The sequence below is a fragment of the Lutra lutra genome, chromosome 1 (genome assembly GCF_902655055.1).
Source record: "Lutra lutra chromosome 1, mLutLut1.2, whole genome shotgun sequence".
NCBI lineage: Eukaryota > Metazoa > Chordata > Mammalia > Carnivora > Mustelidae > Lutra > Lutra lutra.
In genome coordinates, this window is record NC_062278.1 from 166231953 (window position 1) to 166254880 (window position 22928).

The 22928-nt window shown below is 55.9% G+C and overlaps 1 protein-coding gene across 2 annotated transcripts in view; it reads right to left on the minus strand.

The window, feature by feature from the left end:
* Window positions 1-712: 712 nt before the first annotated feature.
* The window catches only part of NUP210 (nucleoporin 210), a 103950-nt gene continuing 81734 nt past the window's right edge, over window positions 713-22928 (minus strand). The window contains exons 28-41 of one of the 2 annotated variants that reach the window (XM_047743603.1): window positions 22172-22330; window positions 19686-19777; window positions 17324-17498; window positions 15768-15943; window positions 13613-13833; window positions 12197-12333; window positions 9463-9580; window positions 8294-8440; window positions 6541-6791; window positions 5371-5587; window positions 3512-3607; window positions 3356-3439; window positions 2249-2392; window positions 713-2132 (exon numbers count right to left, since the gene is read on the minus strand). In XM_047743603.1, the coding sequence (XP_047599559.1) occupies window positions 2032-2132; window positions 2249-2392; window positions 3356-3439; window positions 3512-3607; window positions 5371-5587; window positions 6541-6791; window positions 8294-8440; window positions 9463-9580; window positions 12197-12333; window positions 13613-13833; window positions 15768-15943; window positions 17324-17498; window positions 19686-19777; window positions 22172-22330 (2118 nt within the window). In that variant the 3' untranslated portion in view covers window positions 713-2031. The remainder of the gene's footprint in view (window positions 2133-2248; window positions 2393-3355; window positions 3440-3511; window positions 3608-5370; window positions 5588-6540; window positions 6792-8293; window positions 8441-9462; window positions 9581-12196; window positions 12334-13612; window positions 13834-15767; window positions 15944-17323; window positions 17499-19685; window positions 19778-22171; window positions 22331-22928) is intronic. The other variant, XM_047743605.1, reaches the window with a different exon arrangement.

The following is a 22928-nucleotide window of genomic DNA, read 5'->3' on the forward strand; positions in this document are numbered from 1 at the left end:
ACAGCACAGTTGTGTGTTGGCTTCCAGCAGCCAAAGGGCTGTGGGGCCTGAAGTGTGTTGTGGCCACTTTCCACCCAGCTCCGAGTTGGTGGTGTGGGTCCTAAGGAAGAAGGAGGGTGACGTCGGGGACAGGTGGCCTCTGCCAGAGGAAACTCCGGGTAGCCTGCCACCTTGGGCGGCCCCCTGGTCTCTTTAGGTATCTGCTCCATGACACAGGACAGCAGAAACTGCCTTGGGCTCTCACGGCGAGCCTGTGGCAGGCCGGTTGAGGACCACCCCCAAGAAGAGCAAGTACCCGGACAGGCAGAGGGCGAGGGGCTGGGGACCAGTAGGCAAGGGGATGGTGATCCCAGGGAGGTCAGCTTCTGAGGAGAGTGGGGGTGGAAACCAGGGAGACAGGAGGAAGGAACAGCTACAGAGTGAGAAGTGCCCGAGGGAGAGAGCGAGATGGGGTGGGGAGGCTGTGGTGACACCTGGTGACATGTGGGCAGGGCTGCCATGTCCTTGGACACCTATGGGGGCCCCAGGCTGGCAGCCATGGGAACACAGCGCAGGAGGGAGGCCTGGGTGGCCAGCCAGAGAAGGGGGAGTGTGGCACAGAGGGGCAGCAGAACAGATCTGCTCCCCAACCCATGTAACCAGAAGCAAAGTCACCAGAGCCTGGTCCCTTCCTGGCAGGACGTCGGCAATTCTGGCAACGAGCACGCCCTTCTTACGAAATTAGAGAGAGCTTTATTAAATAAACCAAGTAGAAATGCGCCTATTTACATCCAAGTTGTCAGTTTGAGCTCAAGTAATATGCAAGGCACAATTCTTCCTGTTTCCAGCTTTACAAAAATAAATCGCATGGCCCAGCCCTAGAGGCCTGCAGCGGATTCACACTTGTGGCTCAGAGTCAAAGTGGACAACTCCCCACGTAGCAGCCACGCGTACCTGGCTCGGGGGTGGGGGGTGTCTCGAGTTCATCCTGAGAGTGGCCCAGCTCTTGGCCACAGGCAGAGCGGCCACGGTCTGGAGGCCTCCAGTGCTGAATGAACAACGGGCTGGGAAGGAAGAGGGCCTTTTCTTCATTGTCTTCTCCTTCCCAGCCCCTTCCTGGAGAGCAGTCACACTGCCCTCACTGGCCAGGCCGGGCTCCGTGGCTTGCTGGGGGAATGCCACAGGGAGACCGGGGCCTGCACTGGGTGGGCCAGAGGCTCAGGTCTCCTGAGATGCGGAAGGAGGAACAGGTAACACTGGGTCTTTGTGCTTGGGCAGAACACAGTGGCTTCTCTGGAAGAACACATGGAAGGAAAGAAGATCACAGTCTCTGGCTCAAGGACCTTTTCCTAACTACGATTCCATAGAGAAGCGGTGAGAGAGAGAAGGAATCAGACCCCACCAGATAGCCCAATGGGGCTGCGGCCACATCCCAGGAGACTTTTCCACGCTTAGGAAACAGAAACACAAAGGCTGCCTTCAATTCACAGTGGTTCACAGAGGGGCAGAGAGCAGCTGGCTCACAGCTCCCATGGCCCGTAGTGTCCCCCAGGGAGGCTGAGCCAGCACGGGGTCCCCGTTGCTGCATTCCTGAGGCTTCTGTGTGGTCACAGGGCCCGCATCTGACACTCATGTCTGTTCTCTGTCCTCATCTCCTAGCAGGAGCCAGACTAAGGGTAAAGTTTTCATGGCAGGGGGGAAACCCCACAAAAATCCCTGAGGCCACTGCAGTACCAACCCCTCCTAGGAAATGGAGCTTCTGCCTGTTTAAAGTCTTGAGAAGAAGGGGATTCTAAAGGCTGGAGAGAAAAGAGAAGCAGGACTGCACGTTGCCCAGAAACCCCAGACAACCAGGCATGAAGGATGAGCCAGCGTGTTCGCGAAGGCTAAGAACAAAACCAAATCCAAGCCACCTGGGACTCCTACGTGTCAGCAGCAGCTAGCGGGCACGGCCTGAGCTACAGGCCAGAACAGGCAGCAAGGGGGCCTGGCACTCCAGGCCGGGCGGAGCGGGGGTGACCCCACCGTGGGGGCGCAGGGCTGGCCCGCCGACTAGTGGGAGGTGTATGCGGGGCTCCACAACCTTGAGGGCGGGCTGGCTCTACGGCTGGGAGGCAGTGCGTTGAAAGGCGTCGGGGATGAGGCGGCAAAATCTAGGGGGGAGAGAGACGAAGTGAGGAACAGAGCAAATAGGAGAGCTCAGCCTTCCCCAGGGATTCCTCAGTGGCCGTGCCAGAACAGCCCCTGGGAAGAAGTGTTGGCAGCCCACCTTGGCCACCTCGTTCCCCCAGCGACCAGTCCCCCAGGCAGCCCTGGGTCAGTGGCGTGATGTCACCCAAGGGATGGTAGTGATGGCCGGACATGCAGGGAGACCTGGAGCGGAAGCCTGACCCCCCGCTCCCCCACAGCAGACCTGTGGGAGAGAGCAAGCGGCGGGTCTCAGGACCACATGGAAGCATCCATGAGCCCACAGGGCATGCTGGGAGGAGGGCCTGGCTATCCCGGCAGGAAGAGCTCCTTGAGAAAGCTGCATGAACAAAGGCTCCCATGTGAGCAGAAAAGTCCGGAGTATTCCAGAAATAAAGCCAAAACTCCACAGTGTCCTCCCCCAAGACACTGAGGGAGGGGTGCACCGGGAGATGGGGTTAGAAAAGGTGAGTGCCCGCTGCGAGGCTGGCTGGGGGATGTTTGTGGAAGGCTATGGTGCTAGGGGTCCAGGGTGCATGCGGGATCTTGTCACCCAGGAAAATGCATCTATACACGAAACTCTTATCTTCCAAAAATTCAGATTCTTTGAAGCCTAGCCATGCCCTCTTGGGCTCAGCAGACACCTGTTCAGGGGGAAGAACCCTCCAGCGGAACACAGATGTAAGGGCTGCCACGCACCGTCGTGGTCGGACAGTGCACTTCTCACAGACAGAAGTATCCGCTGGAGCTATACAGGGTCACCAGGGACAACTGGACTATGAAGAGGAATGGTCCTCGTGATTCCTCTCCCTCTGGGAAATCTATCACTGGGACTGTCTGAACCCGCACCTCTGAGTCAGCCAGCCCAACCCTCTGCGGCCCTCTGCGGCAGCCCTGGCATGGGGAGCCAGTCCCAGCGAGCACACCCACAGACAGCTCCCTGCCACCAGCCAGCCACCCCGCCACCCTGTACGATTCTGCCTGGGGAAAGCTCTCCTCTCCCAGGACCAGTGTACCGTTACCCCTCCCCAGCTCCCCGATTTGCCTTCTGGGCTTCATACCTCAGCTGCCCCTCTTGCCCAGGGCCAGAGCTTCTGAGACTTGGGGTTCAGGGCCCTGATCCCCACTTCCTCCCTCAGGACCCCTTCCTCTTAGCCCCAGCCCTGCCGGCAGATGGGGGGGTACTCACAGTGGGGGCTGTGGTGAGGGCTGGCTCGGGGGGAGAGGGCCGGAGGTGCGTTGAGCTCCCGGGGCACGCAGACGGTGTGGTAGGCTGCAAGACCATGTGGCTGGTTAGAGTGGGAGGGGGGTAGCAACCCAGGGCACACAGTGCAGCCCACCTCACCTATGATCATGACAGCAGTCCCAGCCAGCAGGGCGAAAAGCGTGAAGAACATCACTTGGTAGGAGTCCAGGAAGTGCTGGAAGAGGCTGGCGCTGTCTGCGATCGATGGAAAGACAAGTCACCAAACCCACACATGGACTTGCCTTGTGTCTGTGTGCCCAGCCAGAGGGTGAGGTGAACTGCCCAAGGCCTGGGGTGGCGGACCAGTGCCTGGTCCTTTAGGGCAGTCACCCCAGGGCTCCGTTCTAGCCCATTCTGGGTCACTGGAACTAACCCAGTTCCATCTGAGGCCCCACTTCCTTGGAGGTGGGCTCAGCGTCCATACCCATTCCAAGGAAGAACAGATGTGTGTGGGGGAGTCGTGGGGTGGGGGAGATGCTCAGGAGGCAGCTGTGTTGTCTGGAAAGGCAAGGCAGTGTTGAAAGTATCAAGCCATGAGCTGCATTGCTCATGACAATGCCCGTCAGTGTTGGGCAAAGCACTGGACAGGGCTACTGCCGTTCTCAGAACTGAGGCCCATGCACCAAGGGATGCCAGTATCATCTGCTCCAAAGCCATCGCACCTCTGGGGCCCTGCCTCAGGGTGGTCCAGACTGTGGCCTCCTCTTCCGTCTCCCTCTACCTCATCCTGCACCCTCCTCTCCCTCACTGGGCTGTCCTGTGTCAGGACACATCCCTGCTTGGCAGTAAGGAGGTGTTTGCCTCTTCAAGTGCCCTTGACCTTGGTCCCATCCGTATAGTGTGCTCCCAGGCAGAACTGACCAGGCCACTTTCTTGCTCTCAAGAAAAGGCCTGAGCCCCTGATCTGGCATTCAAGGCTCCTCGTGGACTGGCCTCTTATCCTGCATATCACCCCAGGGTCTTACTGACTGCATTGCCTCCCCCAGCTACTCCTCCTTCTGGACCTGGTGGAAGCAGCCCCTTTGAATGGTACCCTCAAGCCAGCAGAGGTAAAATTACCCCCTCCATGTGTCTCCATTCCTTTCTTGCTGTGTTTATAATCCATGCCCTATTTGGGGTGGGGGGTTTCTCAGGCCTCTGCCCGGCACAGGGCCTGGCACGCAGCAGGTGCTAATAATGTCTACAGAATCAATGAATCGCCCATTACTGAGCACCTATGGTATGTTAGTTAGGCCTTCTTCTAGGCACTGTCCCCACATACAGTGCTTAGCTTCTAGTGGGGGAAGACTGGTGGCAATCATAATTGTATTAATTAATCATCAACTATGATTAATTAATCATTAATTATATTAATTATTCCATAGGCTGACAGTTGAGAATAGTGCCATGGGAGATGGAAAAAGGCTCGAGTAGAAGTAAGGTTCGAAGTTTCCTACTACATGAGCAGAGAAAGTTTGAGGGAAGGTTGGCTGGATGCAGGCAGGGGTGTTGGCTAAGGGGCTATCTGGGGGAAAGGCACCCCAGGCAGAGGGAACAGTGAATGCCAGGGACTCAGGTGGGCATCCACATGTGCCCCAAACAGGAGGGAGGCCAGCGTGGCTGGAGCAAGGTGCTCACAAATGGGTGGGGAAGGCGGATTACGTGAGGCTTTCCAAGATCCTGGAGACACTTGGGCTTTACCTCCTGAGTGAGGTGGGAGCTATAGCAGAGTGTTGAGCAGTGGAGGGGCATGGTCTAGTCACTTTTCAAAAGGATCCCTCTAACTGCCGTGTTGAGAGCAGACGGGGAAGCAAAGCACGTATGACTGCTCAAATGAGCCATATTCGCTTCGCAGGACGTTCTGCATTTCTGAGTCATCCTGTTATCGATGCCCCTGGGTTGCCGCAAACAGCTAAGACCATGTGGCCCAGCCCTCCCCACCCAGGTCCATCCCAGCTGTGTCCCGTCCCATGGCTCACGAGGACCAGGCCCTCGGCGATCCATCACAAAGGCCACGGTGACCGGAATGGTGATGGCTTGGTTAGTCATGGGGCTGGAGAAGGTCAGGGCAGTGGACAGAGGCCCCTGGCTTCCGGCTGTGGGATCCGAGACGCCGACGGTGTAGGTGATGAAGCTGGGGAGCCCCAAAGACTTCTCCTTCTCAAAGGCCAGCACGGCTGGGGACCCCGATTTCACCTGGGAGAGACATTAGGGCTGGAGAAGAGCATGCCTCACTTCTGCCTGAAATGCTGCGCTTCCCTCCTGGGCCCAAGGGTGGAGGAGTGGAGACCCCCTCCCCAGGCCCCCTTCCTAGGCAGGTGATGATGCCTGGGTGCTTTTAACGGACAGCAGGAAATCTGCGAGTCAGGGCAGGAGCACAGTGTCTATACTCAGTGTTTTTAAGGAAAGGACAAATCAATACCATTGAATTCTAATCAAGGGCTCTTTAAAAAAATGTTAAACTAACATGAACTATCACCAAATGCCAACTTTCCAAGGGAATAGCCTGGAGCTCTGTTCCTGGCTGATTGCCAGCAGCTCAACCCCAAGGCCTGGCAGACCCTCTATCACCAGCAACGAATTCATCCCTCTCTCCAAGGATGTTCAGCCACATTCGCTGCAGCAAGACAAGGGCTGAGGTAAACAGAGGAGCCAAAACCCCCTTGGGCCTGTCACCCCAGATGTCCCAGCATGCTACATTGCAGGACACAGGACACCATTCACTCAGCACTCAGTAGATGGGAAACTGAGGCCCAGAGCAAGGGACTTGTCCCCAGCTGTGCAGGTGTCAGTGACAGGTCAAGGATTAGAGATTTTCCCTCCTGCCCCATGTCAGTGTGCAGTCCTGCACTGACTTCATTCACTGAGCATACTAAACGTTCACTGAGCAAGTACTATGTGCCCGGGAAGCCCTATGCTAAGTACTGGCTCCACGTACTTAACTCCTGGTTGGGGAAGACTTGCAGAAATCACAGTAATTCATAGATAACGGTAGTGACATGGGAAGAAAGAAAAGGATATGGTGTATTCACATTTTCTTTTAAATTTCTCATTTTAAAGAGAGGTGGTCCAGGCCTCCACATTCCCCCTGGCCTCCCTGCTTTCCAGTCATCTCCAAGGCCCCTGGCTCACGTGTGGATGCCACTCACCTCCAGGTTCTCGAGAATCTCCATGGCACCAAAGACCTTGACCTCGGAGCTGGTGTAGTGGTTGCTCAAAAGGATTTCAGCCTGGTCAGTGTACAGCCCTGGGCTGAAGGGCACCTCGGCGCCCACATGCTCTCTGGGGGCATGGCTGCCCGGGATGGAGGCAGTGACCAGCAGTGCCGTCTTTTTCATGCTGAGATGTTTCAGCTGCTTGTCTGTCAGCCTGTGCATCGTGACCGAGCAGAGGTACCGGCCTGTGGAGATAAGGATGTTCCCCATGATCGCCTCTCCTGCCCGTGTCCTGATGCTACGCTTTCTACTGGCTTCTCTAACCGGACAACTCCTACCCCCCTTCAGAGCCCACCTGAGGCATCCCCTCCTCTGGGATCCTCCAGGGACATACCCCTGGTGGCTTGGACACCCTCTCTGGGACCAGCACTCTGGCTCCCTTCCCAGAATGCTCTGGTTCACCAGATCCCCATTGCCCTGACGTTCCCTGGGGTGGGAAGGCGTGGGCCAGTGCTGCATCTCAGGGCCCAGCCATCCTGGCTCAGAGGGACTGTGAGTCAATGATCAACAGTTACCCTGACCCGATGCTGGGCTTACAGGCCGGCTGGGGCTGACTCCCAGTACAGAGACAGGAAGCTCTTAGAGGACATGGATCGGGACTATTTTGGTACCTGCTGAATCCTCCGTGCCTGCCCTGAGTGGACAAACGAGTTAAATGGATACTGCCAAGGGGGGCCCTAGAGAGCCCTCCTGTGCAGCTTAGAACCTGGGTGCCTGTGTTGGAGTCGCTTCCATGCCTGTGCCGGCAAAGTGCCCCTCGGTGGGTGAGTCGGTCTTCTTACTGGCACGCTTTCCCTCGGTCAGGTGGGAATAACATTTTGCCCCTCATGGGGCCACATTTGCAAGTAAAGAGAATATGGGACCCCCGGGTGCCCACTCTGTACGCTTGGGTCCCACACACGATGTGCCCTGACGACACACCTCTAGTGTCTTAGGAAGTGGCCTGGGTACTAACCCGAGCCACAGGGAGCTGCAGGCTGGGCTTAGGGCCTGGCACGGTGCTGTGGCTAACTCCTGCTAATTAAGACTGGGCTGCATGTTCTTGGAAGGAACTGAAAAACGAGCCAAACGCTCATCAACAATCATTATTATACTGATGCTGGCAGTGACCATCAGGGACTCGATAGAAGTGTGTGCTGACCTATGTTAAGCAGGTCACAGGCACTATCCTACTGAACCCTTGAAGTGCCCAGAAGGGCACCCCTTTTCTTAGGGTGCATTGGTGACAGCGTCAATTGGCCAGGATGCCAGGGGCCCAGGCGGCTGCTCCAACCCCAGGGCACCAGCCTTCAGCTCCACAGGCTGTGGAACAGTGATGTTCTGACACACTGTGTGGCCCAAACTCGTTACCCAGGACCCTCTAGCCATTGCTCGTTTGCACTGCTCAGCCCTGTCACCAGGGCGGGCAAGGCACCATCCTGCCCAGTTTGAAGAGCCTTGACACCCAACGGCTCTGGGCCTTGAGCCCAGCTTTTCCAGCTCCGAAGTGTGTCCTTCCTGCCACATGGAGGGGGCTGCGGAGAGCAGCTGTCACCCAGCATGGGCCTGCCAAGCACTCCTGGTGGCCACAAGGAACCCATGTCCAGAGGGTGGCCTCAGTCCCTAGGCTGGGCTCCTGACAGACAGGGCCCCTCTGCACAGAGGTATGGTGGGCCAAACACACCCATTCGAACCCTCGCCAACTCACCCAGAGCTGCATCAAATCCTGGCTCCACTGTGAAGACGTCGCATGCGGGGAAATCAAAGACGTCTTGCTTGAACTGAACCTGGCAGCTAATGAGGGATTCCGGATGCAGCGTCTCGATGACTTCCATCTGGGCTGGGGAGCACTCCCCTGGAGATGGGAAGTGGGTGAGGAGGGTGTGGGCCAGGCCCACCCGGGGCCTGTGCACCTGCCCATGGTGCCCCAAAATGAGGAAGCGAGAGCAGGCTGCACACACAGGCCAGAGGGGTGGCGAACGGACGCTTGCGGGGTGCCCCGGGGCTGCCCCCAGCTTCATGATGCTGCTGGAGGTTACAAAAGCCGAGGACAATTCTAGGGAGGAGGAGGGCCATTCGGAATTGGGGCAAGTCCAGATCCGAATTCGAGCATTTGTGCTAGAGGCTGTATCCAACGGCCCGGCTGGATGGGTCAGGCCCACTAACGCGCATCGTCTGTCCCTGTCAGCGGGGAAAAATGGGCAATTTATTTCTGGACATCAGGAGGGCAAGAGTTCCCCATGAATACGCTGAGGACCATTTCAGCGACTGCATGGTGCTGTCCCCGCACACTGAGGTAGGAAAACAGAGGTGAGTGGATACAGTAAAGGTGTCTCATCAGTCAGAACGAGGACAGCCATATTTAATTCCACCAGTTAAGTGGTTAAAAAAAAAAAAAAAAGAAAACCAACCAAAAACAAACAAAAAACCAGTCTGTATTGATGTATTTATTCCTGACAGCTGCTGTCCAGGGCTGTCATGGGCAGGGGACAGGGTCGAATGTTCCATGCACGGCTTGGAAGAGCTAATTACAAAAATCAGCCGTGAGATCTCTGCTAAGTCATTACTTTCTGGGATTCATGCGGGTAAAGGGTAGCTTTTTTTCCTCAGGTGACCCAGGGCCGAAGGGGCATTTCTGGCTCAGACACAGGCTATTTCTGGGCACCGGGATCTTTTAGGAAAGTCTCTTTTCATTGTCTCTGCTTGGGGACGACTTGGATTTCTAAAAAGCTGGAAGCAACAGGCCAGAAGGAGTTTAAATGCAGCTCTGGCGTGAGTTTGAGTGGGAAAAGCAGACAAAATGGCAGCAGAGCCCCTGAGCCCGGCAGGCCCCCCCCCCCCCCCCCCCCCGGACCAAGCAAGCCCCTTACTCTCTACCTCTCAGGTTAGAGCTTCTGTCTCCCACGGTGACGGTCACCTTGGAGGCCTCCTGGAAGCTGGTCTGGCCTGGGCGGACGGAATGGGCCATGATCCTTTGAGGGACACCAATCACTATCTGGGAAGGGAGCCGAGGCAACTGCACTGAGCACCGACCACGTGTGGGCCTGGTGGCTGGGCAATTTCGTGACCTCACCCTGCTGCCTGTGATGAGGCACAACCCACTGCACAGGGGACAAGACTGAGGCTCAGCATTCGAGAGACCTGCCCAGAGGTGGTGGAGCTAGGGTTAGACCCTGGGGCCAGTTAGACTCTGCAGCCTTGCCCTCTCTCTGAGCTGACTGTTTTTCCAGAACAGCAGAGCCCCAGCTGAACTGCGGGCCTGAATTCTTTCAATGGTTTGGGGTGGGCTACAGAATTTGGCTCCTGGGGCAGTTGTGATCACTTCTCTGTTCATCAGTTTGGTTAATTAGGCTTTCGGTGAAGAGAGAAGGCACTGTTTTACTTTACTGTCATTTATTCAACATAAATCACCTGGATGAAAATGCAACCCACATACCATGGGTAAGGACTGACACCCCCCACCCCCAGGCCAGACTGAAGTCTTCCCAGATTTTTTCTACCCATCCCCTTTGCTCATCTTGCACTGGCCACACCCAGACCTCCCCCATCCCCCGCCCCAGCTGTGCGCCTACCTTAAGCTTCCACCCTCCCTGCAGAGACTGACCCTGTTGGTCCTTGTACGCCCAGCTCGAGTCACCCCCTCTAGCTGGAAGCCTGTCTACCCACCTCTGGGCAGGCACTCAGCACTTCCTGCCTCCCACAGATCTGATTTCTACCAGAATGTGATCTCCCTAAGAGCAGGGATGCGGTCTCACTCCTCCCCAAAGCCCACGCAGCTACCAGGGCCATGGCTGATGCAGAAGCATAGGCAGGCCTATGGGCTGGCCCCAGGGCCTTCAGACTCACTGGTAGGCACCTGCACCCTGGCCCTAGGTCTTCCCATCTTCTCCTGGACTCCTCTTGAACACCAGGCTATCATCTTCTCCCCACTTCTTCCTCCTCCTCCACACCTTGCAGAGGGGACCCAAGGCCTTGCCCCTCTCCCCTCCTGCTCTAGTATGTTCTGCACAGTCCTGTCCGTTCTCAGGTCTTCCAGAACCATCCCTGTCCTTAGCCCCCCGACCCCTCTCCTGCTCCCTGCTCTGGAACTCCAGGAACACCTGCTGCCATACCACCAGCCCCACACAGAGGAGTTGTAACCATCTTAGGCTGGCCATTTCTCAACTCACTCATCTTCCACCCACGCCGGCCCCTCCTTCTGCACCCCTACCCACCTGCCACCACAGTCAGCGTAAAGGACCAACATCCACCTTGTCACCCAAGGCAGACCTCGGATCCCCAAAGCTTCTTTCTCCCTCAATCCCTACTTCCAAATGGTCATCGATCTTTAATGACTCTCCCTGCTCAGTCTCCCCCAAACCCACTCTTAGTTTCTGCCCGCCCAATGGTGCCAGTCCCACCCCCAGCCCCCTGCCTGGTTTCCCTGCAGCTCCTCTCCCTCTCTTGGGCTCTTAGACTTTGCCAGGCACTGGGACCCGTTCCAAACCTTACCTCTGATCTAGATAACTCTCTACTGTAAAAAACAAACAAACAAACAAAATCCCTGTTGAAGCCCTCCTAGGTTTGGCATAAGCTTTTGTCTCTTTGCTGTAAAGTAGTAACAGTGCAGCTAATACCTGCTGAAGGTTTGCTGAGTACCATTCCAAGCGGTTCACACATGCGAGTGCCTTTAATCCTTACAACATTCCTCTATCCATTTCACAGACAGGAAAACCAAGGCACAGAGAGGTGAAATAACTTACCTGATGCCACACAGCCTCTCAGTGGCCCAGCTGGGATGCGAACCCAGGCAGCCTAGCCCTCAGGCTCACATGCATAACCACTCCACAGAACTTCCTGGAACCCAGGGTGCATCATGATGGCCATGCCAGCCTCCACTCCCGCCCCCCCCACCACCTAGGTAGGTTCCTGCCGCCGTCAGGGCTGGGCTCTGGAGCTGGGTACAACTTTGCCTAGCCACTCTCTCTCATCCAGCCACCCCCTCCCTCCCCCAGCCAACGCCGCCCAGCCCCTGCCCACTCTCGGTGGCTCCTCCCGGGAGAACATAGCTTCGTCAGTCACCGATGCCCCTATCTGGGATCGGCTCCCCCACTGCACGGCCCCAGCAGTAAATGTGCGAGCTATTAGGTTAAACTGCTGGATTCGATCACGTGCACGCTGGCTCTAAAATGAGACACATTTGGAACGCGGCCCGACATGGCTCATTGATTCATTCTCGGCTGGAGATAAAACAGAGGAGAGAACGGTTTTGTTCGTCTCCAGAAAGACTCAAGGGGTGGCTTGCCGGGGAGGCTTAACTTTGTCAGTGACGCCAAATCACCACACCGGCCCATCCATCCTAGGACTCCCGGGGGGATGCCCACGGGGAACCTTCCTGCCAGTCCACCAGAGTGTGTGAGAGCCGGGGAATGGGGGGGGGGGGGACGTGCCAAAAAGGGAGCTTGTGACAATCCCAGAGGCAGGGGGCAGCGGAACCCAGACTCATGACTCTGGGTCCTGACTGCTAGCAAGATGCTACTGCTTCTTTGCTCAAGAAAAGGGAGTCATTCAGTAGAGAAAGCGAAGGGTTTCACCCTGAGAGGGTCAGCCACGTGTGCCCCCTAAGTCCCACCTCCTTGTAGGTCCTCAGGTGCCCAGCAACCTCGTAGTAAATGGTCACAGATCCCGCCTCTCGGGCCACCGCCACACCTGTCCTCGGGTCGATGTGTAGGACGTTGCTGGCTGAGGAGCTCCAGGTTCCAGAGAGGCCTGGGAGAGGAAGTGTTGGCTGTCACTCACCATTCCCACAGCCAATACCATGGCCAAACTCTGTCCCCCAGGTGACCGCATCAGCCTCCAGCCCCGCCCAGCCCCGTGCTCCACATTGCTGCCCTGGGGCCTCAACTCGTCAACCTCAGGGTAGAAGCCATCCATCCCACTGGCCTTGGCACCCTGGCTGGGGCCCACTCCCCCCACTCCCACCCCAGGATCCTGGCTGTAGCCACCCGGGGCTAGCTGCAGGCCTAGGCACCTGCTCTCTGCACAACTGCAACCCCTGCCCAGAGTGAACCTCCTGCCCTCCTTTCTCTCCAGTGCCTCCCTGCTTGTAATCTCCTGATCATTCCCTTGTCCTGGGATGACCTGGGAGCTGGACCTCTCCATAGGACCACCCCTGCCCACCCGCAACTGATTATCTAATGTTTTTTAGCAAACAAAGCTGGTGTCAGGCTCGAGAGTGGGTGCTAGACAACATTTCTTAGTTAAAAGCCAGTCACGTTACAGAATATAGACCACAAAATATTCTATTTCTGGCACCACATTCTATTTCTGGCAAGTTAGATTTGTTTTTCTTTAAGAGCAGTGTTTAACTTCCTTTTAAAATGAATTAGATAAAGAAAAAATAGGGAGTCAATTTGAAACTTTGAAAAAAAAAACAAACAAATGATGTAGGTCATGGACGTACAACACAGGTGACGTGGGAGCAGCTGAAATCCGGAAATCACGGAATGGGCCCAGTAGCTATTCCCTGCTTACATTTCCTTTTGGATATGCTCTGTCCAGCCCTGTAACCACTAGGCACAAGTGCCTTCATATGAAATAGGTAGTTCCTTGGGTGCATTTTGAGGGCTGGATTGGGAGGGCCTCCCCGCCTTAGCGGATATGGGATGTCTCCACAGTGGCAGAAACTTCTACCAGACAGTGCTATGCGAGTGCAGGGGCTGGCAAGCTTGTTCTGTAAAGAGCCAGCCAGATGGTACGTGTGTCAGGCTGGGGGGGCCTGGGGGTCTTTGATGCCACTGCTCGGCCCGGCCGTTGTAGGGGAAACACAGCCACCAACAGCATGTGAATGAAGAGGGATGGCGGAGTTCTAATGCCATCTTGTTTGCAAAAAGAGGCAGCACACTGGATTCTGCCTGTAGGGCTCTGATGCCTGCTCTTGGACCTCCTCCGAGCTCTGCTCGTCTTACCCACACCAAGGGAGCCCACTCCCATCTTTGGGGCTGCCCGGATTCAGAAGGAGTCCCCGGCCCATATCCATCTCTCTTACCTGCCAGGCCGACCAGGACTGTGGCCAGACAGAGCACGTCTCCCACCACAAGCGCTGCAGACAGCTCCGGGGAGATGGCCTGCTGGACGGGCAGCGGGACGAAGTCGTTGAGGCCCACATGCTCAGCATCCCACACGCTGAGTAGCGTCAGGCCGACGCTGATGGTGCGCACGACGCATGTGTGGTTGGTGGCGCCCTTCCCGATTTGCACAAACTCGTCTCTAGGCACAGGAGGAGAAGGTGGGTGCTCAGTCTTAGGGAAGAGGTGCCTGACCCCGGAGGGAGAAATATGGAGCCCTGCCCAGACAAGCTTCTTGCTGACCGTGGCCCCAGACGTCCCTCTGGCTCAAGCTTACTGAGTAGCTGGTGCAGATCTGGGGCCACTGCAGGCCATGCTAAACCTGACCTCCTCTCCTCTGTCCCAGGAGGAGCCCTTGGCCCACAGCTGGGGTGGCCTGGAGCACGTCCCCATGTTCTAGAAGGGAAAGCTGAGGCCAGAGGGCAAGGGGAGTTACAAAGTGCTTGCCAGTCCCTTCCCAACAGGGTGGGAAGTTCTCAGGAGACACAATCTCTGTCCCCTGCCTCCTCTAAAATGGGGATGAGAATAAACCCATGGCATCCTAGGCTTGACGTAGCACTAAACCAGGTCGGTGGCTATAAAGCACAGGGACCAGCAGCTGGTGCATGACACGTGCTTGGTCAGCACCAGGCCTGGACTGGCTGGCCAGAGAGGCAGGGTTTCTGGCTTTATCACTTCCCTCCAGGAGAGAGGCTCCCACCACAAAAGGGCCAGCACGACTTCTGTGGGGTAGCCGAGGGGCTGGGAGGACCTGCCTCCATTTTCTCCAGGGTAGCCTTGGTTCCAGACCGAGGCACAGCTCATACCACGGGCACAGAGCTCCACGGTTTGCCAGAGGCCTTCATGACTATGGCCTTGGTTGATGGCCCTGAGGACGAGGCAGATTCCCCACATGACAGGTATGGAGACTGAGGCCTGGAGAGATGAGCTGCCTTGCCTAGGAAGGGTCCACAAAGGGTAGAGCTGGGGCTTGAACTGGGCCTAACTCCAAACCCCAGTCCTTCTACCATGCTACTTCCTCAGTGCTTGGCCCTGGGTATGTGAGCCACAGGGAACACATCTGTTGCAGGCCTGCGGGGAGGCCAACTTGCAATGGTCACTCACACCTGCATATACTCTTCTGTCCCTGTACTCCCTAGAACCCCTGCCCAAGCTGTCCTCTTTCCTCCTGTGCCCAATTCCTCTCTCTCCTGCTTTTAGCTAGTCTGTGCCAGAGGCTTTAGAATCACCTGGGGGTCTCCTTAAAACACCAAGTGTTGGGTCCTGGGAACTTGTATTTCTAAGGGCTCCTGCCCAGCTGGTCTGGGGACCACGCCTTGAGACTCACTGCTCCAGCAGACCCAGTCAGAGGTTTCTGCGGGCCCAGATGGAGGCCACAGCTCTCTTCCTGTTCTGGAGAGCGCCCTGTCACCTCACCTGAGACCTTCCAAAATATAGCTGCAGCTAACAGCTATAAGAGATAGCCAAAATGACTTGCCCGTGGAGCCAGATGCGACCTGGTATTCAAACCCACTTTCTGGCTGTGTGACCCAGGGCAAGTGGCTTGACCTCTCTGGGCCTTGGCAAATGGGCTATAGTGAGGTGTCAGTGAGACACAGCAGAGGCAGTGAACATCACACTCCTTCCTCACCAGCACCGGAGTGCTGGAAGGTGTGGGCCTTATGGGGTGACCAACTTTTGCATCTGCCGATCACAGAGCCAATGCACTGGCCAGGACTGTGTCGTGGTTCCATGTTCCCTGCGACGGGCTTTCCCAGGTATACGGAAGTCTTACCTCAAGCCCTCCAACCCCAAACCCAAACCCCCACACCTATGTCTCACCTCCTGCCCACCGGGGACATCACTGATAGCTTCCTGCCACATGGTAATAAAGGCTCTGGCCCGTTTCCCCCTCACTCCTGCCTCCTGAGCAAGCCCAGGGCTTCCCCTTGGGGCCCTACAAGTGTGGCATGTCCCCTCCTCTTGGTGACCGCAGGTAATGAAGTCTCCTTTCAGTGGCACTAGACTGTCCAGTTGCCATCCAGGTCCAACTGAGGCACTCCTTCCCATGAGAAATGAGGGTCTCCCACAGCCTACCTGTTAGTTGCAAAGCTGAGCACCGAGTTGTGAGCATGGAAGATGTCTCCAGAGTTGTCGTGGAAGTGGACTGTGAAGGTCACAGTCATTCCCAAAGGCAGGGCTGCCAGAGCCTCCTTGTTGTGGGTGTGCAAGGCAGGGCTCATGGAGATCCTCAGGTAAGAAACAGGAGACACCTGAGGACATGAGCAGATGTGGTAGTGACTGCTCTGGGAACTGGCCTCCCCAGCTGGGTACTACCCTCGGGAAGGACCGGGGACTGGATTGACGTTGGGGTCCTGGAAGGAGGAAAGGCCTAGTTCTCCTGAGAGTCCTGAGCTAGTGATGAGATTCCTGCCTTCCCACACAGCGGGCCAGATTCATGAAAGGAAAACCCAACCTAAAAGAGCCAAAACCCGTGACTTTGAAAAAATTATTATCGTTATTCATTTTGCAAAAATATCCCCTAGGCTTTGAATGCTCGGTTTCTTTGGGAAACTTGGCTCTCCGGGCATTCAAGTGAAGGAATGCCCGTTGGGGACTATAGGGGAAGCATTAACTGGGGGGCACTGGGAGGCTCCAGGGAAAGCAGGATGGGGAGGAGGAAACCCGAGCTCCAGAGACGGTGCCCTGGCCCCCTAACTCCGAGTAAAATCTATCCTGGCCAGAACGTTCACTCCCTTGAAAGACCTAATTTCTGGGATAAAGCTCAGTGGGTGCACTGATAGGTAAATAGTTGGTGCTCAATACCTATTTGCTGAAGTAGGATGAGCAGTGAGTAGATTCCACTTACTCAAAAAGTAGGGTGGAGGGTTCCCTGCAAGGCACCCACCTTGAAACAAAAAGGCACTAATTAAGGAAGCAGGTCAGGGACCCAGGCAAAAATCTCAAAACTTGAAGTCACGTGCCTTGTCTATCACTCAGGATTCAGCCTGTGGTGAGGAGGTACAGGAGGGAAATCTGGGGGGACCCACCCAAAGGATGCCCAAGGAGAAAGCCCCCAGCACTAAGGAGCACGGAATGGCAGGGGGGCATGGAAAGTGTTGTGATAAGTCTGGGGGACACAACCCCAAGCCCAGCCTATGTGGATTAGGGCCCAGGCTCTGCCTCACAGTCACCAAGAGTGACTCACTTCCACTATAAGTCTCACTTTCCTTGCCTGTAAAATGGGTTACTGAATTCTCCATGTCACCATGGATATAAGGCGATGATTTCTGCGCCGGGCATCTAGCACACGCAGCCACTGCTCCTGGGCACCAATCAGGTACCGGTGGCCCCATCGGGACACGGAGGTGCCAGTTCCAGCAGATCATAGGCCTTGCTGGGCCTCAGTTTCTCCCTCTGTGAAATGAGGCCATTGCGATCAGTAACCTCCAAGGACCTTCAGCTGTGACATCCAGAAGATGCTATAGCTTTTCCTCTAAGACATTTGCCCCCAAGTTATCCTTCAGTGAATTCTTCCATACAATTTCTCAGCTCAAAGGTGAATAGATCCATTTTACACCTGCAAGGGGCAGGTTTTTCCTTCAGTGCTATTGCTTTCATTACTCTAAAACAGGAGGAGAACACGATCCTACCTTTACAGCAAAGATGATGGTTTGGTTGGCCCCGAAAGGCTCTTGGGCAGTCACTTCAATTGTAGATGTCCCGATCACAGACCCAGACGTCAGGAAGCCCTTCTCGTCCACGTGCACCACGGGGACCTTCTCCGGCCCATGCAGGACGCGGTAGCTCAGAGATGCCGCACCATCCCTTTGAAAAACAAACAGACCCAGTTTTTCAGAGCGCAGCAGGGAGAGCAGGTCGCAGCAAAGGGGCCCGGCGTCTCTGCCCTGAGATGCAGCCATCTGGGCTTCCCGAGGGCTCCTGGGAGAAGAAAAGACCTGAACCTGACCCCACTGTACATTAGGACCCGGGTGGGCAGCCTGCGCATAACCTCCTTGGTCCCCTGTGGGAAACCTAATATGGAAAACCGATGGTTCCAAGGAGAGCATTGCTTCTGGGAGAAAAGACTGACAGCTGAGCTTCTCTCATCCCTTGCATGGGACATTTGCTGTAAAGATCGTTTCTCGGGGGGCAGCTGGGTGGCACAGTGGGTTGAGCCTCTGCCTTCGGCTCAGGTCATGATCCTAGGGTCCTGGGATCAAGCCCCGTGTCGGGCTCTCTGCTCGGCGGGAAGCCTGCTTCCCTCTCTCTCTGCCTGCCTCTCTGCCTACCTGTGATCTCTGTCAGATAAATAAATAAAATCTTAAAAAAAAAAAAAAAAGATCGTTCCTGGGGCAGACTGTTTCTCATTTACTGACATAAGGCGACCTGGCACAGTGGAAAGTGGATAGGGCCCTGAGTCGGGCAGATGTTGAGCACAGTTCCAATGCCCAGCAGACAGCTGCGTGCCTCAAGGCACCTCGTGTCTCCTCTCTCGGCCCTCAGTTTCCCCAACTGTGAAAGGGAAGCAATGGTCTTGCCCTGTCTAATTTCTAAGGGCAGGGGACTGGGTGAAAATGGGCTACTTGCTCAGAAAACAGTTCGTAAAGCTGCCAATGATCTTCACTGGTTAGAAGACAAATACCACAGTGTTTTATACTCTCTCCCATGTGTTTTGTTTAATAAAGAAACGACAAGGGGTGCCTGAGTGGCTCAGTGGGTTAAAACCTCTGCTTTCGGCTCAGGTCATGATCTCAGGGTCCTGGGATCGAGCCCCGCATCAGGTTCCCTGAGAGCCTGCTTCCTCCTCTCTCTCTGCCTGCCTCTCTGCCTACTTGTGATCTCTGTCTGTCAAATGAATAAATAAAATCTTAAAAAACAAAAACAAAAAACCACAAGAAGGAAATGTGCTCGCCCCCAGGGCTAGCCTCTGTCACCTTGCTCTTCGTACGCAGCCCTACGGACCCTCCTCAGACGACGATGATAAGTGCTATTGCCTCAGCTGCACCTTTCTGCCCCATCACCAGCCCCTTCCTTGGAACCCGTAGAGGGTCCTGCTCATCCTTCAAGACCCAGCTCAAGAGGTGCCTGCAGGGCTCAGTCAGCTAAGTGTTTGCCTTCGGCTCAGGTCATGATTCCGGGGTCCTGGGATGGAGCCCCAGTAGGGCTTCTCGCTCAGCGGGGAGTCTGCTTCTCCCTCTGCCCCTCCCCCTGCTCTTGCTTGAGCTCTCTCGCTCTCAAATAAATCAAATCTTAAAAAAAAAGACCTAGTTCAAGCATTTCTATCTGACATGTCTCCCCTAAAGCCTCGCACAGAAGGCCCTGCTTTGGGTTACAGCTTAACCATCACACCTTGTTTGACTGTCAGCCCCTCTCGTGCCATGCTCCTCTTCCCCACCACGGGCGCACCGATGGTATTTAGACATGTGTGTGTTTCACGCAACATGCAAGTACCCTGTGGTCCTCGGAGCACCCCTCTTGGCAAACCGCCGTTCACACGCAAGTCAGGGCTACCAAAGGCAACCGCGTGAAGGCGAGACAGGAATTACACTGCAGTCACAGTGTGCGTCCCCCCCGAGTGGGGACCTGGCTGAATGCAGGGCTGGGGTGGGGCCCAGAACTTGCCTTTCACCCTGTGCCCTGGTGATGCCCATGCTGCTGGTTCAGGAATGCTACCCACCGAGCAGCGTGTCTTGAAGACAAAGGGGCATTTGGAAGTTTGACTCTTCCAAGGTGGGACATTTTCCCCCTTTGGAGTCGCGGACTGGAGCGGTGGGCATTACAAGCTTGCTGGGCGCCAGGGAAGAAGAGACAGGCCCATGGGGACCAGCAACGTGGAGCCCCAGGAGCAATCGGCGGGGCAGGGAAGGGGCCTGCAGAAGCCACACCCTCTTCGCACAGAGAGGGACGCAGCTGGCTGGAAGCGTCTGCGGCTCCTGACAACTTTGACAAATGAGTCGTCGGACGCGGAGAGCCGCTCCTCAGCCTGCTGCAAACGAGCGCTGAGTCACGTACCTGTTTGTCTGAAGCTTTATAAATGAGTTGGGTGACATTAGTATTTGTTCTGCTTCTATTTCAGGGTTCAGCAGCAGCAGCTTCTCGAATACCTGGAACGGAGGGTGAGGTTGGTTCCCTGGCAGGCGCTGGAGTCCCATCCAGCCCCCTGTCCCCACTCTTGGCAGTGAGACCGGGTGTGGGGGGGCAGAGATGAGGAACACCATTGGGGGCACCTGCCAAATGGCAGGGAATGGGATGGGAAGGGCAGGCTTTTAACAGAGGCCAGGGGTGTGATGAGAACGAGCGGACAGGCTCATGTGTGCATACCCCATTGAAGCCAGGGAGCACAGGCTGCTCCCCAGGTTCCCGTGGTGGGTGGGGATCTTTGTGGGCATGGAAGGAGGTGTGCAGAATTACAGGGCTCAGGTCTGTCTCAGGTGATCCTCATTGTGCCCAAGTTGGGATAAACCCTAGCTGCCCCTCGGCCCTGATCTTCCTCCCTCTTGTCGTGCTCTCCTGGGAGCCACACGGTGCGGGGGCGGGTGGGTCAGTGAACCAGACTGGCAGGTGAGAAACCTGGTCATGTCGGAGCGAATCGGATTAAATCTGATCCTCGCTTCCCAGGAGCCCCAAGACCTGCCACAGCTCCCCAGCCTACGGTCGCAGCTCTTACGGGAACTCCAGACCCCTCCCGACAAGCACCCTAACTGCCTACCACCCTTCCAAGTCCTTTTCTCTAGGGGGCCTTGGGAGGACCTCTCTCGGCCTCTGGGCCTGGTGCTGAGTCCAGCTTTGTGCTCCCCCACTGGCTTCTGATCTCATCAGATGGGCTGGATTCTAAAGGGTCCAATTTTCCTTCCCTCCCAGCCTTGCTATGTTCTGATCATATACATAAGCCCAAACGTCCTCATCTGTAAAATGGGTCTAAAAGCAATAATCCTTGCCACATTTGTCTCAAACAGCGGGCCTCATGTGGCAATGAGAGCAGTGCTTCCTAAATGGTGACTGATAAATCGTCTCTGGGAGCAAGATAGGGTTCTGATGTTGGGTGGGGGTCCCTGCACTGGGCAGGGGTACCCAGTGTAGAGCACCGGTTCTGACTTGGACACATGCATGGGCCGGGAGACATACTTATAAATAGGTTTCCTCCTGCTTTTCTTACACACATGTTCTTTGTTGCCCCTCTTCAGAGGGAGAGGCGGCTGTGAGAGGGATCTTACTTTCCTGTTAACTCAAGTGTCAGGAAAGCAGCAGTGTGAGCACCAGGGTCAAAAGGGATGGACCCGTGGCCTCACCACCCGGGGGACGACGAGGGGGAGTGGGGGGGCTGGCTCTGCTGAGGGGAGGCTGCTTTTCGCCTGCTGATTCTGCCGTGTGCCAAGACACCAAATCTTTAGGACAAGCTGCCTACTGGGTTTTTAGACAACATCTTCCTATTTTTAAATGTTGGCAACAAATAAAAATTGTTTCAGGGTGCTGCATGAGCCAAAGCAAATACATCTGTGGGCTAGATCCAGCATGTTGAAGTTTCTGAGGTACTCAAGCCTCCAGCTGTCAGCTTGGGAAACTGAGGCACAAAGATGTTAAGTGTCTCACTTGAGGTCACAGAATGTGGAAGCTGCAAAGCCCTGTCTTTAATCCTGTGAGAGGCACCAGACATGAGGGGGCTTGAGTCTGTTTCTTTTCTCATGATGTTTAGGGACCACTTTCAGTTTTTCTTTACAATTTAGGGGGACCCAGAGGTTTTACTGAGTCCCAGATGGGCAGAACGGGGCCCTCTGAAGCTAAAAATGCTCTTCAGAAGCAACTCGTCCCCTCCCTAGTTTTACAAGGACCCCGAAGGACAAGGGAGGTAGGAGGGCAGGCCAGAGACAGAAATACGGGTGCTGAGCCCCGGGAGGGAGAAGAGCCATCCCAGGCCGTCCATACAGCACAGCCCTCTAGGCCTTTCTGGGCCCACCGCCCATTCACCACAACCTGGAGGGGACACTTGGACCCCTTCCCCCTTGGGCCGCAGGCTCGTCCTCAAGCAGCAGCCCCTGTGGACTTCATGGGAGCACCTCCCAGGGGAGACAACACTGGGAGGTGGAGAAAGGCAAGTCTGCCTCCGCTAAGTGCTGAGTATTTGTGAAATAAACACAGACAATTCAATGAATGCCTCACAATTTTCCAGCTTCTTCTTACCATGAAGGTGCCTCCAACACCAAGCATAGAATTATCTGCTATTTGGAGAATACACTGAGCTATTTCAGACCTCCAGGACTTTGTACACACCGCTCCTGCCACCTGGCCTGCCAGCCACCCACCCCCATCCTGCTGGCCTGGGGCAGCCTCAACTCTGGGCTCCCACGGCACCTCATATACTCCTGGCCCCTGCAGACTGAGAAGCCATCAGGTGTAGGGGTGGTAGCAGGGCTCATGTGGGCCCGAATGGCCCTGGGTTGGGGGTTGGGTGGGCACACTGGCTTTCCCCCTAATGGTGGCTCCTGCCCCCCCACCTTTACCTGGATTTGGATCTCATCGGCGAGTTCTTTGGCGAGACCGTGCAGCTGCCCAGCAGTGGGGTCCAGAGCCTTGACCACCACCCTCAGCCCGGTCTTGCCTTTCACCCGGCCATGCACGTTCATGGCAAAGTTGTACTGTGACGGCAGCTGTAGTGAAGCCTGGGACAGACACCAAATGTGTTCTCAGGAAAGGCCTAGGGCCCTGGTACCCTTGACAGCTGGTCCTGGGTACAGGAACCTCCCAACCATCCCCTCCCTGCTGTGCACAGGTAAGGCAAAAAGAAACCTCCCCAAGCCAACCCCTACTTGGGCCCTGCATGACCATAGCGCACTGGGGGTGGCAGGCCAGAGTCACCGGGGCTGACTCCCTGTCCCATTTCCCCACTGGCACACTGGGTGACATACGCCAAGTCCCTTCCTTTAGATGGGCTCCAGTCAGCACAAAGAGGGGGCCAGTACCTTCTCTTTCAGCTCTGAGGTTTGAGGAAAGGCCAGGGTCCCTCTAAGAAGGGCTAGGGGAGGGGAGTTTGTCCTCAGGGAAAAATCTGGAAAAAGCCCCAGGGCTGCCAGGCATCACCTCAGAGAGAAGGTGAGAAGTTACAGACTAGGGACCCTGACCCAGACCCTGTGATGTTCTGAACTTCTGCAGCCTCCCCACAGCCTGTCATTGTTGCTGCCTTCTGAAGTTGGCTACTGTGAAGCCCGTCCGTAGCACTTAGCAGTGTGTGCTTCAGGTGGAAAGGACTACGAGGAGGGA